The sequence below is a fragment of the Ursus americanus genome, chromosome 22, assembly GCF_024610735.1.
Source record: "Ursus americanus isolate L20-20 chromosome 22, mUrsAme1.1.p, whole genome shotgun sequence".
NCBI lineage: Eukaryota > Metazoa > Chordata > Mammalia > Carnivora > Ursidae > Ursus > Ursus americanus.
The window spans coordinates 1601924-1624424 of NC_142148.1; the positions used below are offsets into that span (position 1 = coordinate 1601924).

Genomic DNA, 22501 nt, shown 5'->3' on the forward strand with positions numbered 1-22501 from the left:
GTAGGGTGCCCAGGTCCGGTGCATTTGGTCTCCCCGGCCCAAGCCCACAGCGGAAGCGTGGGGGCAGACCCGCGTTTGTGAGGCTTGGGGGCTCTCCGAGGCTGCCAGGCCTGGGAGTGGGGGAGCAAGGGATCTCCCACGCTCCCACCTCCAGCTCCTAGGACAAGGTCTGGCCCCCTGGGAGGTTGGGAGGGGTGGGGCAGCCACATTTCCCAGACACAGCCTCTGGGGCCTCAGTCAATGCCAAGTCCCAGAGGGCTGCCTTTGTGTGCCGAGGGATGGCAGGTCTGGTTTCCTCCGGGGTGGGGGTTGGGCCTCTCCTCGGCCAGCGGCCAGGGCCCAGCTCTGCCCCCCGCCCTCCACGCCCCAGGCTCCCAGCACCTGCTGCTCCCTGACAGGGACGCCTCTGTCCCCACCGAGGACGGGCCCCCAGCAGGTGGCTGGGCTGTGACAGAAGCAGCCGCCAGGCCCCATGTGGGATCTGTCCATCTTGCCGTGGCCAAGGCAGGTGCCAGCGTTACCCCACTCTTCGGATGGGGACACTGAGGCTCATGGTGCCGTGACTTGGCCTGGTCCCAGGGCTCGGAAGTGGCAGAGCTAGGAGGTCCAGGCCTCGCCTGGCGGTGCCCACATGCCTCCACTCTGGGGCCTCTCCCTGCATGCTGCCGGAATGACTTAATTCCGTCTCTCTGGAGACCCTAATCCAGGCGCTGGGTGAGAGCCTGATGGGAGGGTTGGGGGAGGGGCCCAAGGAGCTAGGGAGGCGGTTCAGCTCCCCGGTGTCCTAGCCACCTGGACCCCTCCCTGCCCTGATGCTCCTGGGCCTTCAGTCTGGGGTCTGTGACTTCCCCTAGACCAGCTCTCTTTCCCCCGTCGGCTCCAGTTCCATTGGCCTTTGTGGCCCCTGCTCCCTGCTTCCTCCCGGCCCCAGGCCCCGCATGGGTAACCCCTCCATCTGGAGCACACCCTGCGCTTGCAGTGTAGGCCTCAGACGCCACTTCCTCAGAGAGGCCCACAGGGATTCTTCCACTCTGAAGGAGCATACTCTTCTCTTTCCCCAATCTTCTGTTTCTTCCGTGAGGGTGTGACTATCTCTCCCAGGAGCTGTACCCCCAAATCCAGAACACAGTAGGCATGAATACGTGCTTGCTGAGCAAACGGGAACGGAGGGCGGGGGTCGGCAAGTCCGGGATGTGCTGGGTGGGAGGGTGACCGGAAGGGCGGGGTGCCAGCCCCTCTCGGCCATCTGACCGCGCCCTCCCCCACAGGGCCAGTACTGTGACATCTGCACGGCCGCCAACAGCAACAGGGCGCACCCCGTGAGCAACGCCATCGATGGCACAGAGCGCTGGTGGCAGAGCCCACCGCTGTCCCGGGGACTAGAGTACAACGAGGTCAACGTCACCCTGGACCTGGGCCAGGTAGGGTCCCCCGCCTCTGCAGCGGTGGCCATGGGCCCGTGTGGCAGGCCCAGCGTGGACAGATGTGTGGCCGTCAGCACCCCTGCTGCACCCAGCAGGAGAGGAGGGCGGGAGGGGGCTTCCCAGAGGTCACAGTTAGGGTCAGGGGACAGCTTGGAGGCTGGCCCAGATGCTGGGAGGCCCTGGTGTTTACTTGGAGGAATTCCTTTGCCTGGAGCCTGGCGCTGCCTGGCGGCTGTGGGAGGGGCCCCAGGAGCGCGGAGGCGGTGCTGGAAGTGGACATTCCTGGCATACCTGCGCCTTGGCGGCCACCTTGGGGTCAGATGCTCCTGCTCGGGTCACAGCTCTGTGCTCTCTTTGGCCTTTGGAGCCCTGGCGCAGGGGGAAGTCATTTCTCAGTGACCCAGGAGCCCCGACTGTGGGGTCTGGGTGGGGTCGGGCTCCCACAGGCTCTGTCCTGCTCCGTGGGGGACTTTGCCAGTGACTGGCCTCGGTGACCTGCCTGTGAGATGGGCCAACAGGCCTGTTGCCACTGGAGCTGTGGTGGGGGCGGGTAGACGAGCCCGAGCCTGGAAGCGAACAACACTGGGCCTGCCTGGGGTCCTAGCTACAAGGTCGGTCCTGCCGGAACCAACACTGGACCTGCCTGGGGTCCTAGCTACAAGGTCGGTCCTGCCGGAACCAACACTGGGCCTGCCTGGGGTCCTGGCTACAAGGTCGGTCCTGCCGGAACCAACACTGGGCCTGCCTGGGGTCCTGGCTACAATGTCGGTCCTGCCAGAACCAACACTGGGCCTGCCTGGGGTCCTAGCTACAAGGTCGGTCCTGCCAGAACCAACACTGGGCCTGCCTGGGGTCCTGGCTACAAGGTCGGTCCTGCCAGAACCCTACCTGTTCACAGCGGTTGGCTTTGCCACCATCCTGGGCTGTGACCTGGTGGGTGTCTGCTCCTTGCTGAACCCCGGTCCTGCTGTCTTCCTGATGGTGTTAGGAAAGGTGGGGAAGTGGTCGAAGGGCAGGCCCCGGGGGCAGAGTTGGGGTACTCTGTTGGGGTTCCTCCTGCCTCCAGCCTGGAGGCCTGCAGGCCTGGCCGAGGGGAAGGTGGGCAGTGAGGGGAGCGGGTTCAGGTCCCAACAAGCAGCCTAGAATTCCCAGTAGCTGAGGATTAGCTGTTATGCCCCAGGGAGAAGCAGCCAACGTGCAGGGGGAAGGAGCTGGGCTGGGGTGGGGTGGACTGGGGAGGGGGCTCCCCTGAACGGGCTCACTGCCTGTGGTGGTGTTAGCCGGTCCACTTCCCTTCAGCTCACTGGGTTCTGGTCACATCTGTGCTCTCCTGTGCCCTGGAGGGAGTCTGGGAGGGGCGTCAGGAGCCCTGTAGGGCCCTGGGGTCCTCCTCTCTCTGGCACTGCTGTGGGGGGCCCGTGGGAGGGAACTTGTGCTGAGCTGGTGGGTTCTTCCTGCCTCCCCTCCTCCTCTGTGGGGCAGACCTGGTGGGGGGAGAGCAGGCCCCTTAGCTGGGTGCACGGCGGCACAGTCTCCATGGCAACGCCAGGGTGGCCGCAGAGCAGGGGCCCGAGGCCCACCTGAGTGGGGCGGAGGACGGGCTCAGACGGTGCTCTGCCCCACACCCCGCGGCTCTGCCCCCTTTGGGCTCTGTGGCCCCTGGGCCTCCGCATCTGTGAAATGGGCCAGAGTTGATGAGGCTGGTGGTGCACTGGCTTTGTGCACTGGTTCTAGGCCAGCGAGAGGGTGTCACCTTGTGTCCCGACTCTCCAGACCTCGGTTTGCCCGACTGTGGGGAACGAGTCCTTTCCAGCTGTGTTTGGAGGGAGAGTGACTTACCCATCCATAGAGCTCCACTCCTCTCTCTCTCTCCCCCACCCTTCCTTCCTTTTTTCCACCCACCCACTGACCCCCGATGTCTCTTTCCACCCTCCCTCCTTTCCCCGTTACCGCCTGCAGACGGATCCCCCTGAGCCCCGGTCTTGGTTTGGCTGAGGGGCCGCCAGCTTGGATCGGGGTGGGGGGAGGACATGTACTGCCCGCTAGTGTGCTTTGGAGTTGGGCAGCACTAATGGACCCGGTTTCTAGCTTTATGGGTGAGAGAAATCTCTTTCCTGGGCATGTTTCCCCTCCGAGATGGGATCCCAGAAGAGATTCCCGTGCTCACCACCACTCTTGGAACGGAAGCTCGTTGTCTCTTTCTCCCTAAGCCACCGAGTGGTGACTGAGTCCCTTTGGGTGCCGCTGCTGGCTGGGGCCCTGGCACCGGTGCCCCCTCAGGCGGCAGGGGAGCCCCACATAGGGTAGAAGGAGTACCAGTGACGGCTCTGGAGGGTAGAGGCTGCAGGGGCTGGAGCACCAGGGGACAAGTTTGGGAGCCTAGAATGTGGTCCTCGCAGTGACCTGGGGTCTGAGCTCTCAAGGCTCCCTTGTCTGGTGAGGTCCTGAGGATGTCCCCAGGGCAAGACCCTCGGAGCCCACTCCCTGACACAGGTGGCATGTCAGGCTGAGCCAGAGCATCCTGGCCAAGCTCTCACAGACCAAGGGCTGTGTACCGGGTTTTCCCACTTTGGGACTAGGCAGTCCTTGGAGGCATGGGTCCTGGGGTGGGGCTGGGCTTCCATGAGGAAGCCAGGCCGAGCAGGCAGTGGGTCTGGGCACACCCCCTGTGGCGGGCTGCCAGCAGCCTTTGTTCTGGGATCTGGAGCGGATACCCTGGGAAGGGGGAGGAGGCAGCTGGCACTGGGCATCAGGAGGCCTTCCTGCCCCCAGGAGAGCTGACATGACAGCTCCCGGCTCATGCCTGCAGGGCGGACATGGAGTTGGTGGGGCGTGGTCCTGCAGTGTCCGTCTGTCTGGGGGCATGGGAGCCCCATGGGGCCTCCGTGAGCCTGCCCCCTGTTGCCCTGTCACCTCTCATCCCCTTGTGGTCGTTCCCATCTTACAGCAGGCGGGGGACAGTGGGACCTTCTTCCTTCCCATTTGGTGGATGGAGAAACTGAGGCTCCATGAGTAAAGTCCTGGCTGGGAAGGGCACGGGGAGGCCCAGGCCTTGGCTCCCTGCCCTGCTTGCCTTGTGGACCTTGGCTGGGAACCCTCAGACTTGAGAGGACCAAGCTGTTGGTCTGATGTGGCTGGGCGCCGGGCTCAGAAGTGGGCCTCCTCCGGAGGGGTGCAGGAGGCCTCCACCGCTGGAGACCTGCCTGGGGGTCCTCCCAGCCTTCTTCCAGCCCAAGGCTACCCCTTGCCTGTACCCAGGGCACGGTGGGAGTTGTTTCTGACAGCCGGGCCCAGGCCACACCACAGGGTAGGTCTTGGCTCAGGTGCCTTGCCCTCACTGGGGGTCCTGCCAAGGAGCTGGGCAGAGATAGCTGGGTCTTGCTGTGGGGGGAGACCCCCTCCATTTCCAGACATCCCTTTGGGGCCTGGTGCTCCCCCTTGTCCCCTGGTGCTCCAGCCCCTGCAGCCTCTACCCTCCAGAGCCGTCACTGCCAACTCTCCCCAGCAATCCCCTCCCTTCCCTGTCGGCTGTAGCCACACTGCCCGGATCCGGCTTCAGGTGGGGAATGCAGGTCCCTCCCAGCCGTGTTCTTACCTGTGATGGGGCAGGTCAGCCCTGTGTCTCAGCCCCAAGAGGCCAGGAGGAAGGGTGTGGTGGGGTAACGGTGCAGAGGGGGACCCGGGTCCCGCGTCAGGGTGTAGGCTGGGGTCGTTAGGTGTGGGGCCAAAAGTGGTGAGGGCTAGAAATGCCAGGGTCGGGAGTCTGTGCCCTCCCTGGGAGACAGTGGGGAGACAGGGAGGACACCTGCTGCCACCACCCACCAGATGGGGGTACTGAGGAGCAAAGCTTTACTGCAGCTGCCGACCATTGGCAGGTGAGCCCTCCCTGGGAACTTGGGGAAACTGAGCCAGTGTGGAGTGACCGAACCCTGGTGCTGGTCTCCGGAGGAGACATTGGGCTTGGTCAGAGCCCGGCCATGTGGGCTGCGCCTCGTGGGCTGTTTCCTCTGTGAAGGTGGGGATGACAACATCTGCGTTAGGACCCCAGAACACACTGGCTGCTCCGGCTGTTAGAATCCCGGGCAGCTCTGCCCTGCCTGCCCCAGGTCTGGGCAGCATGCCCTCCGAGGCCGGCCGGATCGGGGCTCCCTGGTCCCAGTGTGCCCGCTGGGCTGCCAGCTCGTGAGGCTGCGGCCTCTGGCCCGGCTCTCTGGCCCGGCTGGGCACTCAGCCACGTGGGACTGTCAGCGGGGTTGTTCAAGGGAAGTGGCAGGAAGTATGGCCGAGGCTGGCCAGGCTCTGGTTACGGAGCCCTGCAGCCGGGACAGGTGCGGGGCTGGACCGGACGTGGGCCCTTGAGCCGGGCTCCCTGGGGGAGGACACTGGGGGGTCCTGGTGGCGTCCCTGGGGTAGACACCCCCTTCTCCAGTACAGGCCCCACATCTCCTCATGACGATGAGCGGGACCCTTTGCTCAGAGGACGTGGGGCCGGAGAGGCCGCCCACACCCAGACCTGGGGGCCCTTTGTCGCCAGCCCTGCGCATCTATCTCATCGCTAACACACTTGCCCGCGGCCGTCCCGGCACACTCATCTCTGTGCACGCGGCACATACGCACCTCCCCGCCACCTCCTGTGCCCCCCTCAGACCCTGGCAGCCCCCAAAGCCTCCTGTTCTCTGTGTTTAAACAAACCCCTCGCGTTGGTCTCCAGCCGTACCACTCACTGAGACTAAACTGTTTAGGTTTGGGGGCTCCCTGGGATAAACTCTACTTCCTGTGGCCCACGACTGACCATCTGGCCTGACCAGGGCCAGGCTACAGGGAGGAGGGGACGCGGCAAGGAGCTCTGGGCCAGGGACCTGAGACAGCCCGTGGTGGTGGGGGTCTTGGAATAGCCCCAGGCCCAGCTCTGGGAAGTGCCAGACATGCGAGACATTCACCTTGGCGGGCTCCTTCTCACCTGTCCGAGGCCCTCCCGCCCCGCAGTCCCCGAAGGTCTCCCCTGCTGTTCCACACGCCCGCGCACGGGGCCCGATCGGCAGGGCGAGGCCCTGCAGCCGCCGTGCAGCCTCTGCTTTTCCGTGTTCCGTTCCCCTGCAGGCGCTGGCTTTCTACCCCCTGCCCCTCCTGGAACTGTTTTCAGGCCCCCGGTCCTGCTGTGTGCACGGCCATGCTCATTTACCCAGCTGGGGGCTCCAGGAGACACGCAGGCCCTGGCCCGGCTGGCCCCACTCTGCCATTTATCTTCACTGTTCTGTTTCCACATGGGCTCTCTGCTGGGACCACGGGCAGACCTGGGGGTGCGGTGCCCTGAAGGTGGGCCCCGCAGTCTGGGATGGGGGGGATCCAGGAGGTCTGGGTGCCCCAATGCTCACTCCAAGGGGAAGCCCGGACGCCTGGTCTAGGAGGGGCTTCCTGCCTCCGCCCGGCCACAGCCTGGGTCCCTGGCCCGTCCCAGGAATCGGCCTGGGGCCCCGCTTCCTGTGGGGCCAGGGCTGAGTCACAGACTGCCCGGTGATTCACGCCACCCAGCCCAGCAGACCGTGCGGCGGGGAACACAAGGGCCGGCCTGGGTCTTCCTGGCCCCAAGATCGGCCAGGGCAGGGGTGGGTGTGCCAGCCCGTCCCTGCCCTTGGTGATGAGGGTGCCTCAGCCTGAGAGGTCGCTGACCAGCTGTCCCCCTCTGTCCCCCTTCCCATCCCTGGGGGTGCCAGAGATCCCCACATGGGGTCTGTGGCAGCTGTGTTCTTTAGCTCTCCCTGTCCCTGTGTTGTCCAGACCCTGGCCCTGCACACCAGCCCCCCCCCCCCGCCCACCCCTGCAACATCCCCGCTGGGGGGCTGCTCACTCCTGCTTGCCCACTTCCAGGGACAGGTGGTGTCTGCTCCGGGCTCTTGAGAGGCGCGGTGTCCTGACCCACACCTCTGCTGTGATTGTCTTCCTACTGCCCTGTGTCCCAGGAGGGGAAGTGACGGCCAGGGCCACACAGCCATGGAAGCCCGGAACCCAGCCCGGGCCTCCTGCCCTGGCCCCAGCCCCCCTCAGGCGGTGGTCACCGGGGCACACAGCCTCCTGGGGAGCCGTGACCCTTCGTGCTCAGGCTGGGCGTGGGGGCCGGGGGTGCGGTGGCCGAGAGGCAGGTCCGGCTGCTGTGCTGGAGACGTGCCTGCCCCCAAAATAGCCAGATTTTTAAAAATAACTCGGGAGGCTTTTGTTTGGCTTTTGCTTTAAAAGACATTTTTTTCCTTCTGCATAGAACTTTGTAGCAGCAGGAAAGGTCAGCCCCAGTTGGCAGCGGAGCTGGGCAGGCAGGCCAGTGGGGGAGGGCTGAGTCCGGGGAGGCCAGGGGTCTGCTCGTGCTTCTAGGTCCTGTCTAGGGCAGCTCTGGGGTCCTGGCAGCCAGAGCCAGTCGGGGACAGATGGGGAACGCTGGGTGCATGGCTGCCTCCCCTCCAGCCCAGGGCCTTGGGGACAGCTGTCAAGGGCTCCTGTGTGACAGATGAGGTGGCAGACAGACGGAGGGAGGGGTCTTTAAGCGTGTCTGAGGGTGCCGTGCATGGGGGCGGACGCTTGCACGCTGCCCTGGTCCTGCCTGATCAGTGCGTTCGAATCAGTATTTGTGCAAGTGCTCTCAGCTGGGAAAAATGCGACCAGCCGCTGACCTGGGGGAGGGACAGAGCTGGCCAGCGGAGGGTGCAGCCTGGTGGCCTCGCTCAGGGAAAGGCGGGGGTGGGTCCCAGGGGGGCTTGGCGGGAACCTTCCATTTCCTCGGGCCTTTGGTGGGGGCCAAGCTGCTGGCCACCCCCCAAGAGCAGCCTGTGGCCATCTTACACACACCCAGCCCCCCCACCCCTTTTGCCATGCCCCCCTTCCTCACAGGGACCTGGCCTAGGGACCATTTGAGGCCCCCTCCAGGGCTCCCCGGAGCGCCTGAGGGTCAGCCAAGGTGTCAGGTTGGGTGTAGGGTCTGTATCCCCAGAGCCTGAAGCCCCTCCCCCCGATGGGCAGGGCTGAGTGGATGATGACGTCAGAGCCTGGCTGTGGGTCAATAAGCCCGTGCCCCCCCCCCCCCCCCCCAGGGAAAGGCGGCTCTTGGCTTGCATTGAGCCTGTCTCTGCAAACTCCAGGCCTTCTGGGAAGGGCAGGACTGAGAACGGGCGTGTCTCAGGGGCCGGGACACCCCCCCATTCTAAGCAGCCTGTGCCCACCTTCCCTCATGGGGTCAGCACAGTCGGCTCAGGTTGATGGGGCGGGGGGTTGACTGGGGGCCTCAGGCAGCCCTGGAGGGGCCCCTTCCCCGTCCTGTGCGGCCCCTGTGCTCTGGGCCCAGCCCAGCGGGTCTGTGGCAGCAGGTGCTGGAGAGGACCAGCTCCTGGGGCTGGGGGGCCCAGGTGAGGGTGCGGGGGGTGGCCTGGAGTGTGACGTCACCCATAAACTGGTGCACAGTTCTGTGCCTACCTGGGGTGCCCTTGGGAGGGGGCCTGGGCTGGGGTGTGGACTCCTATCCCAGGCCCCCAAGGGGATGTCTGCCAGCTGTGTCTGCCCTTGTCTGGGACCTCCCACTCTTCTTGAGCGCCTGGCCCTCCCAGTGCAGACTGGGGGTGTGCCGGGTCCCACTGCCTTCCCTGCCCGGGTCTCCTTGGAGCCCAGACTTACCCTGGACAACGGCCCCGCCTGCTTAGTTGTCCCTCTGGCTTCGGGGCAGAGGGCTGGGGGAGCGCCGCAGGGCCCGGAAGCCTCTGTGTCCCCCCCCCCCGCCGTGCCCATCACTAAGGAGGCTGAGGCGGGGGTGGTGCTCGGATGATGCCCCCAGAAGTGTGTGTGCAGGGGTGCAGCAGACATGCACGGCTGGCCATGTGAGGGTGGGTCTCTCCACCGGCCGCCCTCTGAGGGGTCCTGGTGGCCCAGCCTCATCCTCGAGGCCCTGGGCTGGGCAGGTGCTTCTGCCTGAGCTCACGGGCTGTTCTCAGTGCCCTGGAGCCCTTTCCTGGGAACTGTGGCCCAGGGCTGGGGGCTCTGGGTGCTGGTGTGGGGACCCCTTGCCACGTGCTATGTCCCCGGGGAGCTGGATGAGGGGTACCTTTGGCAGCGAGAGCCCAGCTCTACAACCTGGAAGGGTCCTCTGGCCTCTAGGGGGGCAGCTGCTTCTTGGAAGGGGCCCTTATTTACCCCTCCCCACGTGTCTGTACCACCAGCGCCTCTGAGCCAGCGTGGATGGACCAGTCAGGAGGGCTTTCCTGAGGAGGTGTCCAAAGTGCTGTGTGGAGGTTGTGGCAGATGGGGCTGGGGGGGCCAGGGCTCAGACCTGCTAGGTTGCAGGGCCGAGGGCAGTCAACGGAGGGGGGGGAACCCCAGCAAGCCCCCAGGAGCACAAGACATAGGGGCATCCAGGGATGCTGACCTGTGGTCAGGAAGAGGTGAGAGACAGGCATGAACACTCCCTGGGAGTGAGGTTGTGCTGGGACCAGGGACAGAGCAGGACAGGTGGGTCTGGGCTGGGGTTTGAGGGGTTCTTGGGGCCTCTGGGGGAGCAGCTTCTCCCTTCCCCCCATCCCGGTGCCACCCTGACCTGCCCAGGGCTCCATGACACTCCAGCCCCCAGCTCCTGGGCTGCCGGGTTCTCCCTGGCCCAGCCCTCAGAGTGCTCATTCCCCAGTCTGCCTACCCCACTGGGGCCTCCTGATGAGGGCAGGGGCCTGTCCCCGGGGCCTCAGTGGCCATGGGCCAGTCAGTGGGAGAGGGGGCAGGTCCTGAGTCAGCCCTGAGAATGATGAGGGGGTGACCGGGGTGGGACTGGGACAGGGGCCCCATCCTGGTCGTTGCCAGCTGTTTGAAGAGGCCAGGCTCATGTGGGAGTGGGGGCTGCTGTCTGGCCACCCGCCCAGGCCGCTCACCAGAGCTTCAGGGACCATGGAATGAACTCCCGTCTTGGCCGGCCAGCCTCTCTCCCTGGACACTGTGGACAGGCTGCCCCCACGTGCCCCTTCCATCCCAGCCCCCCACTAGGCCTGCCTACAGCCTCAGAGTCTGAAGGACCCTTGAGCCTCTGGGGCAGGGATGGAGGGAGGAGCTCAGGGCCCAGAGCTGAGTGGGGGGCCCGGGAGTGTCAACACCTCGCCGCCCCGCACAGGTCTTCCACGTGGCCTACGTGCTTGTCAAGTTCGCCAACTCGCCGCGGCCGGACCTCTGGGTGCTGGAGCGGTCCACGGACTTCGGCCAGACCTACCAGCCATGGCACTTCTTTGCCTGTGAGTCTCCCGGCAGGGGCTGGCGGGGGGCGTCCCCCGGGGTGGGCTGCCATCACCAGGCTCTCTCAGGGTCCCCGCGGGCCAGGCCGGCCCCCACGCTCACCTCCCGCATGTGTCCGGGTGTGGGGCTTGAGCTCCCAAAGGCAGGTGCATGTTAAACAGCTCCTGTCCCTGATTCGGGGCACGGCTGGGCCCGGGGGCTGGTGGTGCCGGGAGGGCCTGGTGCCGCCCTCAGCTCCCTGTCGACCGGCTTCGTGGTCCGGCAGCTCCTGACGTGACAAGGAGAGCTGGTCAGGAGGCACGGTGGCTCCCTAGCCCACCACGTCCAGTGCCTCCGTGGCCGATCGCGTTGACGGGGAGCCTGCAATTGGGTGGGCCTCGGTGACGGGTCCCCCAGAACTCCATGGGCGAGAGTGGGGTAGGGCAGTCCTCTAGGAGGCAGATAGAAATGGTCCCCCGAGGACAGAGATGAGGAGGGCCATCCGGGGATGGGAGGATCTCTTGTCTGCACAGAGAGAGAGGCAGGGGTGGCGAAGGCCCGGAGGGGTCAGTCCATGAGGCGTGGGCAAGTTCATTATTCCTCGGCTCGGGCAGGGGCCAGCCTGCATCCCGGCCATGCCCGCCTGGGGAGGCTCCTCTCTCATCCACGCGGCTCACTCCTTCTTCAACAAAACCCCGTGGGGTCGGCGGGGTGGCCCGTCGTGGCGCGGCAGTGCTCGAGAGCGTTCCTGGGGCCCCGCGCCTCACCTTCTTGCCCGGCGCCCACAGCCTCCAAGAGGGACTGCTTGGAGCGGTTTGGGCCGCAGACGCTGGAGCGCATCACACGGGACGACCAGGTCGTGTGCTCCACGGAGTACTCTCGGATCGTGCCCCTGGAGAACGGCGAGGTGGGCCCCGGGGTGGCACAGGGGCGGGTCCCCACTAGGGTGATGGGGCGCCCCCCCGCCCCCGGCCTGACCCGCGGCCCTGTGTGCAGATCGTGGTATCCCTGGTGAACGGGCGCCCCGGGGCCATGAACTTCTCCTACTCGCCCCTGCTGCGGGACTTCACCAGAGCCACCAACATCCGCCTGCGCTTCCTTCGTACCAACACGCTGCTCGGCCACCTCATGGGCAAGGCGCTGCGGGACCCCACCGTCACCCGCCGGGTGAGAGCCGAGCCACGGTGGCCGCGGGGCTGGCGGGGGGGGCGGGCAGGGGGCCATGGCGCTCACCGTGCACGTGCGGGCTCAGTACTTTTACAGCATCAAGGACATCAGCATCGGCGGCCGCTGTGTCTGCCATGGCCACGCGGACGTCTGTGACGCCCCAGACCCCACAGACCCCTTCAGGTGAGGCCCGCTGCCCCCTGCCTGTCCTCTTCCCCCCCAGCCCAGGGAGGAGACGTGGGTCCGTTGCCTGCTGTGTCCCCGGTCCTGCGTGACCTCCCCTGGCCTCCGCTCCCTTATGTGCCCAGTGAAGTGACAGTTGTCCTGTGCCCGGCTGGGACCTATCGGTCCTGCGGCCAGCGGCCTCTCCCGCTCCAGCAGAAGCCAGGGCCCTGCGCAGGGGGAGTCGAGACGTCATCGGCCTGAGGCGGCACACCCCTGTTCTCCAGCCACCTCCCTTCCCTCAGGACGTGGATAACACACTCCCTGCTGCCCCCACCTTCTCCCCCAGGCGGTCCTTGCACGCGGTTCAGGTGCTGAGCTCAGGCACTGCCCATGCTCCGGGAGCTTGTGCCGGCTGGGAGGGGAGCCCGCTGGGCGCCAGGTCGGCCTCAGAGGAGAGGCGGGCCTGCCCTTACCTGCTGGGAAGGCGCTGGTCTACACTCTGACTCACCTGTCCATGGTGTGCACTGAGCCCGGCTCAGCCCGTGGGGCACGAGGGGTGTGGTGGGCTGGACAGCTTCCCCAGAACCACAAACACCAGCACCTTCCCCCGCCCCACACACACTAGTGTCCCAAAGCACCGGCCTGCCCAGCTCTCCCTGCTCCTGTCTCCTGCCACCTTGGCCTCTCCTCCCAGGGAGAGCTCTGCCCCTTCGCGCCCCCCCCCGACCCTGTCATCTCCAGCCACCACCCCTTCCTCTGCCTGTACCACCCGCACCCCCGTCCCCACCTCCGCCTGTACCACCCGCACCCCCGTCCCCACCTCCGCCTGTACCACCCGCACCCCCGTCCCCACCTCCGCCTGTACCACCCGCACCCCCGTCCCCACCTCCGCCTGTACCACCCGCACCCCCGTCCCCACCTCCCCCTGTACCACCCGCACCCCCGTCCCCACCTCCGCCTGTACCACCCGCACCCCCGTCCCCACCTCCGCCTGTACCACCCGCACCCCCGTCCCCACCTCCGCCTGTACCACCCGCACCCCTGTCCCCACCTCCCCCTGTACCACCCGCACCCCCGTCCCCACCTCCCCCTGTACCACCCGCACTTCTGCCTGCACGACCAGCACCCCTGCCATCCCCTCCAAGCCCACCTGCACTCTCTCCCCCCCCATCACCACCATCACTCACCCTGTGCTGGACCCCTCACCCACTCCCCCCTTTCCTTTGGTTTAGAAGTTCCGTGTTTTGTTTCTGTCACTGTCTTAGTGCAGCTGGGCTGCCGTCACAAAATGCCACAGACGAGTGGCTCGTCTCCACAGAAATTTACTTCTCACTGTTCTGGAGGCTGGCGAGGGTCCGCATCTTGGCGTGTCCTCACATGGCACGGGGTGAGGGAGCTCTCTGGGGTCCTTTTACAAGGAAACTGATCCCACTAGCGGGGGCTCCACCCCAAAGACCTTATCACCCCTCAAAGGCCTGACCTCCAAGTACTGTCACCTCGGGGACTAGGTTCCCATCCTCGGGGGACACACGCGTTCAGCCGGTGGTAGTGCTGTTTATTGTAGTGATGGGCATACTTGACCAGCTGCCGCGTGGCCCCGCTCCCACGGCACCCGAGAGCACTAACCCCATGCGTGCGTGGCGCTTCTGGCCTGCAGGGGCTCCGTCCCCACTGCCCTGGAGCCACCTCCGTGACTGCCCAAGCCCTCGCTCCGCGTCCTTCCTTGACTCACCTTGTGCCCCGGGGGACTCAGTTTCCTTTTCCTGAAACACGTCCTTTAGTTGTTCTGCCCGTGAGTCTTTGTCCTTGTCCTACGACTGTCACTGCGGTAGCTGTCTTGGCCTCACTCTTGGGGGTAGTGTAGCTGGCTGCAGAGCTCTGGTTGGTGGCCGTGTCAGCACTTCAGAGAAGCCACTTCACTGTTGCTTGGTGTCCTGGATGGTTGGGAGAGTCCGCAGTCACCTGCATCGTTGCCCCTCTGGCTTGCCTGCCCCTTCTGGAGGGTTCCGTGACCTGCCCCTGGTGATCTGCAGGTTTCCTCTGTGGCGTCAAGGAGTGGACATGTCTTCGGTGGCTTGGGACTCCTGCCTTTTTTTTTTTTTTTAAGATTTTATTTATTTATTTGACACAGAGAGAGACAGCCAGCGAGAGAGGGAACACAAGCAGGGGGAGTGGGAGAGGAAGAAGCAGGCTCCTAGCAGAGAAGCATAATGTGGGGCTCGATCCCAGAACGCCGGGATCATGCCCTGAGCCGAAGGCAGACGCTTAACGACTGTGCCACCCAGGCGCCCCGGGACTCCTGCCTTTTGAATCTGAGTGCACGTGTTGTTATTCAAGACCATTCCTGGCCATTAGCTCTGCCTGTCAGCTCTCCCCTTCTACCTCTTTTCCCTTCCCGGAATCCCATTCCGTAGATGGGATCTTCTGTGGTTTCTTTCTGTCCCCGCGCTGTCTTCTGGACAGCTCTGGATCGGTACTTTGGTTCACTAGGTCTCCAGCTGACCCATCCGCTGTCTTCGAGTCCAGCGATTGTATTTTCCGTTTATAGAAGTTCCAACTGGTTCTTTGGCCACATCTCCCTATTTTTCAGAGCATTGCGTTTTTTATGTTTTAGGTTCCTGGGGTTATAACTTTAGACATTCTTACTTTTTTTTTTTTTTAAAGATTTTATTTATTTATTTGACAGAGATAGAGACAGCCAGCAAGAGAGGGAGCATAAGCAGGGGGAGCGGGAGAGGAAGAAGCAGGCTCCCAGCGGAGGAGCCCAATGTGGGGCTCGATCCCAGAACGCCGGGATCACGCCCTGAGCCGAAGGCAGACGCTCAACCGCTGTGCCACCCAGGCGCCCCTAGACATTCTTACTTTATGGTTTCTGCCTACTTGCTCCCGAGTTCTTGGGGTTGGATCCTACTGACTGTTGTGTTGACTGGCCTGGCCGTGCTGTGTCCCTGCTGGCTCCTCAGCGCCTCGTCTGTGCCCTGGTTGGGGACTGTCCCTCCCGAGTGGTTTTGTGAGGGCCTTTACCAAACGCCCCGGGGTACCACCGCCCGGCTCCACTTCCTGTGTCATTCTTGGTGCCCTGACCGCACAGAGGGGGCAGACGCCCAAAGCAGGCCTGACCTCACAGACCGTCAGAGCCACAGCGAAGACAGGCCGGCTTCCCGGGCTGCTGCTGTGGGGCAGGCCGCTCCCGCTCCTCTTCCCCGGAGGCCTTTCTGATAGCCCAGACCCTGAGGGCAGCGGTGTCGACTCCCAGGGCCCCCGCAGACACCTGGAGGCCGGGGGGGGGGGGGGGAGTGCGGGGCTCCGTGGACGGGCTTTCGCGGTCCGGCTCGGGGCACGCACAGTGTTGGAGCCGTGGCGCCGGCCGGGGCCCGCAGAGCAGGCGGCCCCCGCCTGGGCCGAGTGGTGGACGTGTGTGTCGGGTGGGGCTCTGGCAGGGGTGTCTGGGCAGTAGGTGGCTGCGACTCAGTCCTCAGCTGCGGCCAGCTGTCCCCCTGACCACCGAGCCAACGGGAGCTGCTCTCCAGGACAGCAGGCAGGAGTCCAGCCCTCCGGCTGGTGTTCCCCCCCCCCCCCCCAGTGGAAGAGGAAGTGGCTCCTGGCCCCTCGCCCCTGGGGAGGCGCCCTGGATGCGTGGGGGCGTCTGGCCGAGCTCATGCTGCTGAGTGAGACCCAGGCCTTGGAGCTGGCCCAGGGAGGCTGTGGGCTCAGCCGTGGTGAGGAGGGATTAGCTCGATCGTGAAAGACCCAGAGCTCCAGGCTGCCCTGCAGGCAGGGGTCGCCTACAGTGATCACTCAGTGCCCCGTCCCGGGCCCCACCCACCAACCCATCCCATCCCCTCCTCCCCCACTCCATGAAGGCTGGGCGCAGCCCCTCGTGTCCCCCAGGTCCACAGTGTGGCCCCTCCTGTCCCCTGTGTCCCCACAGGCTTCAGTGCGCCTGTCAGCACAACACGTGTGGGGGCTCCTGTGACCGCTGCTGCCCCGGCTTCAACCAGCGGCCGTGGAAGCCAGCCACCACCGACAGTGCCAACGAGTGCCAGTGTGAGTGCCCAGCACGCGCTCACCTGCACACACGCTCACACGCTTACCTGCACACACGCTCACTTGCACACATGATCTCCCGCTCACACGCTCACCTGCACACATTATCTCCCGCTCACATGCTCACCTGCTCACACGCTCACACGCTCACCTGCACACACGCTCACTTGCACACATGATCTCCCGCTCACACGCTTACCTGCACACACGCTCACCTGCTCACACGCTCACACGCTTACCTGCACACACGCTCACTTGCACACATGATCTCCCGCTCACACGCTCACCTGCACACACGCTCACTTGCACACATGATCTCCCGCTCACACGCTCACCTGCACACACGCTCACTTGCACACATGATCTCCCGCTCACACGCTCACCTGCTCACACGCTCACACGCTTACCTGCACACATGCTCACCTGCACACATGATCTCCCGCTCACACGCTCACCTGCACACACGCTCACCTGCACACATGATCTCCCGCTCACACGCTCACCTGCACACACGCTCACTTGCACACATGATCTCCCGTTCACACACTTACCTGCACACACGCTCACCTGCACACATGATCTCCCGCTCACACGCTCACCTGCACACATGATCTCCCGCTCACACGCTCACCTGCACACACGCTCACTTGCACACATGATCTCCCGCTCACACGCTCACCTGCACACACGCTCACCTGCACACATGATCTCCCGCTCACACGCTTACCTGCACACACGCTCACCTGCTCACACGCTCACTTGCACACATGATCTCCCGCTCACACGCTCACCTGCTCACACACTCACTTGCTCACACATGCTCACACGTCTCACCGGCACACACGCTCACCAAGCTTTGCCAGGACTTGAGGTATGCTCTGGCCACGTGGTGTGTGCTGTCACCCAGACCAGGCCACATCTGGGGTCACCCGTAGTTTGTGAGATGTGCTCTGGGGTTCCCCGCAAGGCGGGGTCCTGGGGGGCCTGTGAACAGCTGCGTCCCCTTCTCTCCAGCCTGCAACTGCCACGGCCACGCCCACGACTGCTTCTACGACCCCGAGGTGGACCGGCGCAACGCCAGCCGGAACCAGGACAACGTCTACCAGGGCGGTGGCGTCTGCATCGACTGCCAGGTGGGAGGGGGCCGGCCGGCCTGTGGCGGCAGCGAGGACGGGTCTGGGGCACTGGGGTGGGTGGCCGTCAGGGGGGGAGTGTCCCTGCACTCAGTGACCCCGTCCCACCCCAGCATCACACCACCGGCATCAACTGTGAGCGCTGCCTGCCTGGCTTCTACCGGGCCCCGGACCACCCTCTCGACTCTCCCCACGCTTGCCGCCGTGAGTGGGGTCGGCCCGGGCGGGGGGCCCTTGCACTGCTCTGGGAGGCCCGGCCTGGCTCTCACCTCCCTGCCCACACCGGGGAGGCAGAGCCTGGCCTGGCCTGGGGCCGGCCCCGGGCTTGGGGTCTCCTGACTCCCCGGCCCCCGCCCAGGCTGCAACTGCGAGTCGGACTTCACAGACGGGACATGTGCGGACCTGACGGGCCGCTGCTTCTGCCGCCCCAACTTCACGGGGGAGCACTGCGACGCGTGTGCCGAGGGCTTCTCTGGCTTCCCGCGCTGCTACCGTGAGGGCGTCGGCCTGGGGTGGGGGGACGGGCGGGGGAGTGGGGGCGCAGGTCCCCGGAGCCCTGCGGGGGACACCGGCTGGGGGCCCGGCGTGGAGCCTGCCTGCCTCCGGAGGTCTTGCCCGCCTCTCCAGTGGCGCCAAGCCGACCCAGCTGACCCATGCTGTCTCCTCCCTCAGCGGTGCCCTCCTTCTCCCCCAACGGCACCGGGGAGCAGGTGCTGCCGGCCGGACAGATTGTGAGTAAGTGTCCTCCAAGGCCCCCAGAAAGGGGGATTGTCGTTGTGGTCACCTCACGTTCAGCTCTTGTGTTTTTATGCAAATAATGCGTTTTCGTGCTAGGAAAGCTTCGAAAGTGTAGGTCGGCACAAAGAGAAGAACAAAGGTACCCAGAATTGCATCGCTTTCAAGCAACCCTTCTCCCCGTAGCAGGGACCCTCTCCCTGCAGCGGGGACCCTCCCGTGTGCCGCACACAGTGCTGCTGTGAACACAGACATGTGCTGTGGGCGCTGCTCTGGGTTTCCTCCCGCCACGGCCCTGTAAACATGTCACCTCATTCTGTGTCATCGGACAGATGCAGTATTTCTTCAGTCAGCCCCCAAATTGTTGGAAATTTCAGTTCTTTCCAATTAAAAAAAAAACTACAGTAAACATCCTTGCAGCTAAAACTTTCCATAAATTCTCAATAATTTCTGTAGAACGATTTCCTAGAAGGTTCTGAGTCACGAGACATGCCTGTGCTGGGACATCTTTGGCTGCAGGTTGCCAAATGGCTCTCTTGAAAGAACCAGTGTCCAGCGTCGTGACGTTAGCATCCGCAGGTGTGAACGGTCCTTGCCGGGTGACGGGCACTGCTTGCAACAGTCACCTCAGCTGGCGGGTCGCTCGCCCAGCGGAGGCTGCCTCCCCTGTGTTTCTGGAATCAGGCGCCTGTCTCTGGGGACGGCATGTCAGTCTGGCCAGCCGGCAGTTTTTCTTCCTAACGGCATAATGTGGTGTGCTCGGCCACTGGCCGTGTCTCCGATCACATGTGACATTTGTCATCTTTGTGTCTTTGACGCGTCTGAGAGGTGGGATCTTCTTTCAAGTGTTTCTTGACTTTGCGCTTGCTTTCCTGGGGAGCGTGTCATCTGGAGTCTTTGCTCACGTTTCTGTCCGCGTGCCGGCGGCCAAGCTCTCCACACACTCACCTCTCCCGGCGGGGCCATCTGCCCTGTGTCTTCGGGGCTCTTCTCTCCTGAGCTGGCATGTTAACCCTTAGGTGGTTCTGTTGACGTGGTTCTTGCCTCTGACTCACCTCTGACTCAGTTGTACGGAGGCGGCGTGCCCTAAGCTCACTTACCCTCATGCCTGTTGGCCTTGGACGGTTTTTTCTTTACGTGTCGATGTCAGGTTTTCATCGGTGCTGTAAACAGGGCTCGGCAGACTTCTTCCAGAAAAGGCTAGACGGTGCTTGCTTGCTTTCGACTGTGAGGGCGGGCTGTCCTGTCTCGGCTCCTGAGCTCCCCCATCACGCACTGTGGCTGGAGCGTGGCATCGACTATGTGTGTGGGAATGGGCCTGGCCGAGTTCCAATAAAACTTTATTTGCAAGGCAGCCAGCGGAGCCCCGGGACTGTGGTTTCTGATGCCCGACAGAAGGGTCGACGCTCCAGAACAGCCGGTGCCAGTGGGGTTTCAGTGCAAGGCCCTAATCGTATGAGGAATTCTATCTGTGTCTCTCCGGACGTACACCTGTGTGTCTGTATTCATAGGAGAGACTGGTGGAAAGCTTTCTCAGTTGTATTTGTTCTGGTGTGTGCCATCTTGCTTTGGTTTTGTAATTCGCCTTGAAAAGACTTGGAAAAGGACCCACACTTGGTCATGCTCCCCAGCGGTCTAAAAATCACAGGAATCACCGATTTCTTTAAAGTGTGATAGAAGGGAGAAGGCTGCCTGGTCCTGACACCTGTTCAGGGGCGATCTTGGGTGATGGTTCTCATTTCTTCCATGGGTCTTGTATCTCTCCGTTTCCCACCTCAGTGCAAGTCCGTTTTAGTCATTTTTATTTCTTAGCAAGTTGTGTCCTTTGGATTTTAAAATATATTGGTATAAAGATGACACGCAGCATTCCCTTGTGATGTGTACAATTCATTTCTCTTATTGTCCATTTTAATTTCTTTTATCTCCTTCTTTTATTAGACCTATCAGGAGTTTGTGGAATTTATTGGTGTTTTCAAAATACAGCTTGGGGCGTCTGGGTGGCTCAGTCGTTAAGCGTCTGCCTTCGGCTCGGGGTGTGATCCCGGTGTTCTGGGATCGAGCCCCACATCGGGCTCCTCTGCTGGGAGCCTGCTTCTTCCTCTCCCACTCCCCCTGCTTGTGTTCCCTCTCTCGCTGCCTGTCTCTCTCTCTGTCAAATAAATAAATCAAATCTTAAAAAAAAAAATACAGCTTAAGATTCTATCTATAATATCTGCTGGGGTTTTTCTCTTTTCAGTTTGGGGGAGAGGTTTAACTTCCTTTTTTTTTAAGATTTTATTTATTTATCTGAGAGAGAGAGCACGTGCGGTGAGTGGGGAGAGGGGCAGAGGGAGAGGGAGAAGTAGGCTCTCCTTTGAGCAGGGAGCCCGACACGGGACTCGATCCCACGACCCCGGGACCATGACCTGAGTTGAATGCTGGCGTCCAGCGGAGCCACCCAGAAGCCCCTGCAGCCCGCTGTGATGACGTACGGCCACCACGCTGGCCCTCAGTGCCCCACACCTTACTCGTTTTACGCCTGGAAGTCTGTGCCTTCCCCGTGTCTCCCACCGCCAGCCCAGTGGCCACCGACGTGTTGTCTGGTTCCCTGAGCTCCGTGTTCCGTGTTTGTGCTAGATTCCCCACGAAGTGAGATCGCTTGGTGTTTGTCTCTTTTCTACTTTCTTTTGTTACTGCTCTCCTGGCTTCTTGGATTTGTTCGTCTCACTGTGTCTTAATTATCGACAAGCAGGGGTAGAGCTCTGGTTCTCCACCAGGGCTGGTCCTGACCCACAGGAGGGTGTCTGGAGACAGCTGGGGCTGTGATGACAGAGGGGTGCTACTGACACGTCCCGGGGGGGCCGGGAGCGACCCAGCCCAGAAGGGCAGCCGCGGTGCCCAGGCTGGGGGACCCCCGGCTGTGGCTCGGCTGTGCCTCCCCCAGGGCAGCCGCGGCCGGCGCCTCCCACGGGTGGTTAGATGGCCTTTTTGTCCTTGTTTGATGGCTCAGTCCTGGTTTTATTGCATTGTGGTCAGATTGGGTCAATTCCTTTGCTTCTCACCTAGAACGTAATGCCTTTTAGAACGTTCCGTGAATGTGTGACGGGCCCACATGTGCTGTGCGGGGTACAGATCGCCATGTGTGCACCCACAAAGCACGCGTGTTCATTATGCTGTTCAAATCCTCGCCGTCCCTGCTCCGTCCTTGTCAGGTTCTGAGGACAGTGTCCTCAGTCTTTCTGTCCAGGATGGTGGTTTTGCCAGAACCTTCCAGCTCCAGCGTTTCGGCCTTCAGCACCTCGCAACCCTGTGGTCCTGCTCTTAGAGCACGGGGCTTCCTGCAGACCGGGGGGGCGAGCCCCCTTCCATGCAGCAGCTCCCCATCATCCCGCTGATGCTTGTGGACTTGGGTTCTCCGGAATATTCTGGGGTCTCTGTGCTCACCTCTGCACCTTGCTGTCCACGAAGCTCTCCAGGGCCTGTCTGGGTCCTTGGTTCAAGGTGCATCTTTTCAAGAGAACATGACTTGATTTTCCTTCAAAAAAGGAAACTGAGGCGTCTGTCGTGAGAGAGCCATGGCCTGGGCAGGGCCGTGGCCGTCAGGCGGGGCTCACTCCTGCTCTTTCTGTCTCATTTCTCCTTCTCCTGAGGTGTTTTCCGCCTGCGACTTGCTGGGTTGGGCAACAGACCGTGTTTTGGTTTGGGATGATTTGTGTTTCCTTCTTGGACAGTTTGCAGGCTCTGTTTCTTTTGGTTCAGCGGGGGGTCACCCTACGTCTTTGACAAATAGCAAACCATCATTTTCTACAAGTAACAAACAGTAGTCGTGAGCTTTTTTTCGTGCGTAAGACGTTTAGCAGCTTTCCCTCCTCTTTTCCAAGCTGCGGAATTATTTATAAAGGTTACAGGGGTTTTTTTGCCTGTTAGGATTTTGTTTTCTCTGGTTGTATCGATGCCTGCAGTTGACTTAGTAGCCACAGGGTAGACAACTAGTTACACAGACTTCTAGCACCCTGATTTCAGTGCAGGCACTTTTCCGGAGACATCGGCTCTGCGTTTTGGCCATTTTTGTCTTCTGGTTCTGTATGAGCTCAGCGTAGAGGTGAAGGAAGCAAGCGTGTGGCGGGCAGAGTTTCCAGCGGGGAGGGCTGGGGTCTGCAGGCATCTGAGACCCTCCTCCCTCTCCCCCAGACTGTGACTGCAGCGCCGCCGGGACCCAGGGCAATGCCTGCCGCAAAGACCCGCGGCTGGGACGCTGCGTGTGCAAACCCGGCTTCCAGGGCACCCACTGCGAGCTCTGCGCCCCAGGCTTCTATGGCCCTGGCTGCCAGCGTGAGTGCAGCCCCGACCCTGTCCTCGTGCAGATCCTGGGAGCCCATCCCCTCTCCCACTGAGCACGGCATCCCCTCCTGCAGCGTGCCAGTGCTCCAGCCCTGGAGTGGCGGATGGGGACTGTGACCGAGACTCGGGTCAGTGCACCTGCCGGGAGGGCTTCGAGGGGGCCACGTGCGACCGCTGCGCCCCGGGCTACTTCCACTTCCCTCTTTGCCAGCGTGAGCGAGGCCTCCCCAGTGGGCACGGGGGCGGGGGCTGGGGCACAGCCTGCCTGGCTCAGGGTGGCCC

General features: G+C 63.1%; 1 protein-coding gene across 1 annotated transcript in view; it reads left to right on the forward strand.

Moving 5' to 3' along the window:
• LAMA5 (laminin subunit alpha 5) overlaps positions 1-22501 on the forward strand; it is a 50273-nt gene that overhangs the window by 3638 nt on the left and 24134 nt on the right. The window contains 12 exon segments of the mRNA XM_045795177.2: positions 1269-1421; positions 10555-10672; positions 11441-11559; positions 11649-11819; positions 11905-12002; positions 15916-16031; positions 17046-17164; positions 17278-17368; positions 17523-17657; positions 17837-17899; positions 22070-22210; positions 22294-22431. Of these exon segments, the coding sequence (XP_045651133.2) occupies positions 1269-1421; positions 10555-10672; positions 11441-11559; positions 11649-11819; positions 11905-12002; positions 15916-16031; positions 17046-17164; positions 17278-17368; positions 17523-17657; positions 17837-17899; positions 22070-22210; positions 22294-22431 (1462 nt within the window).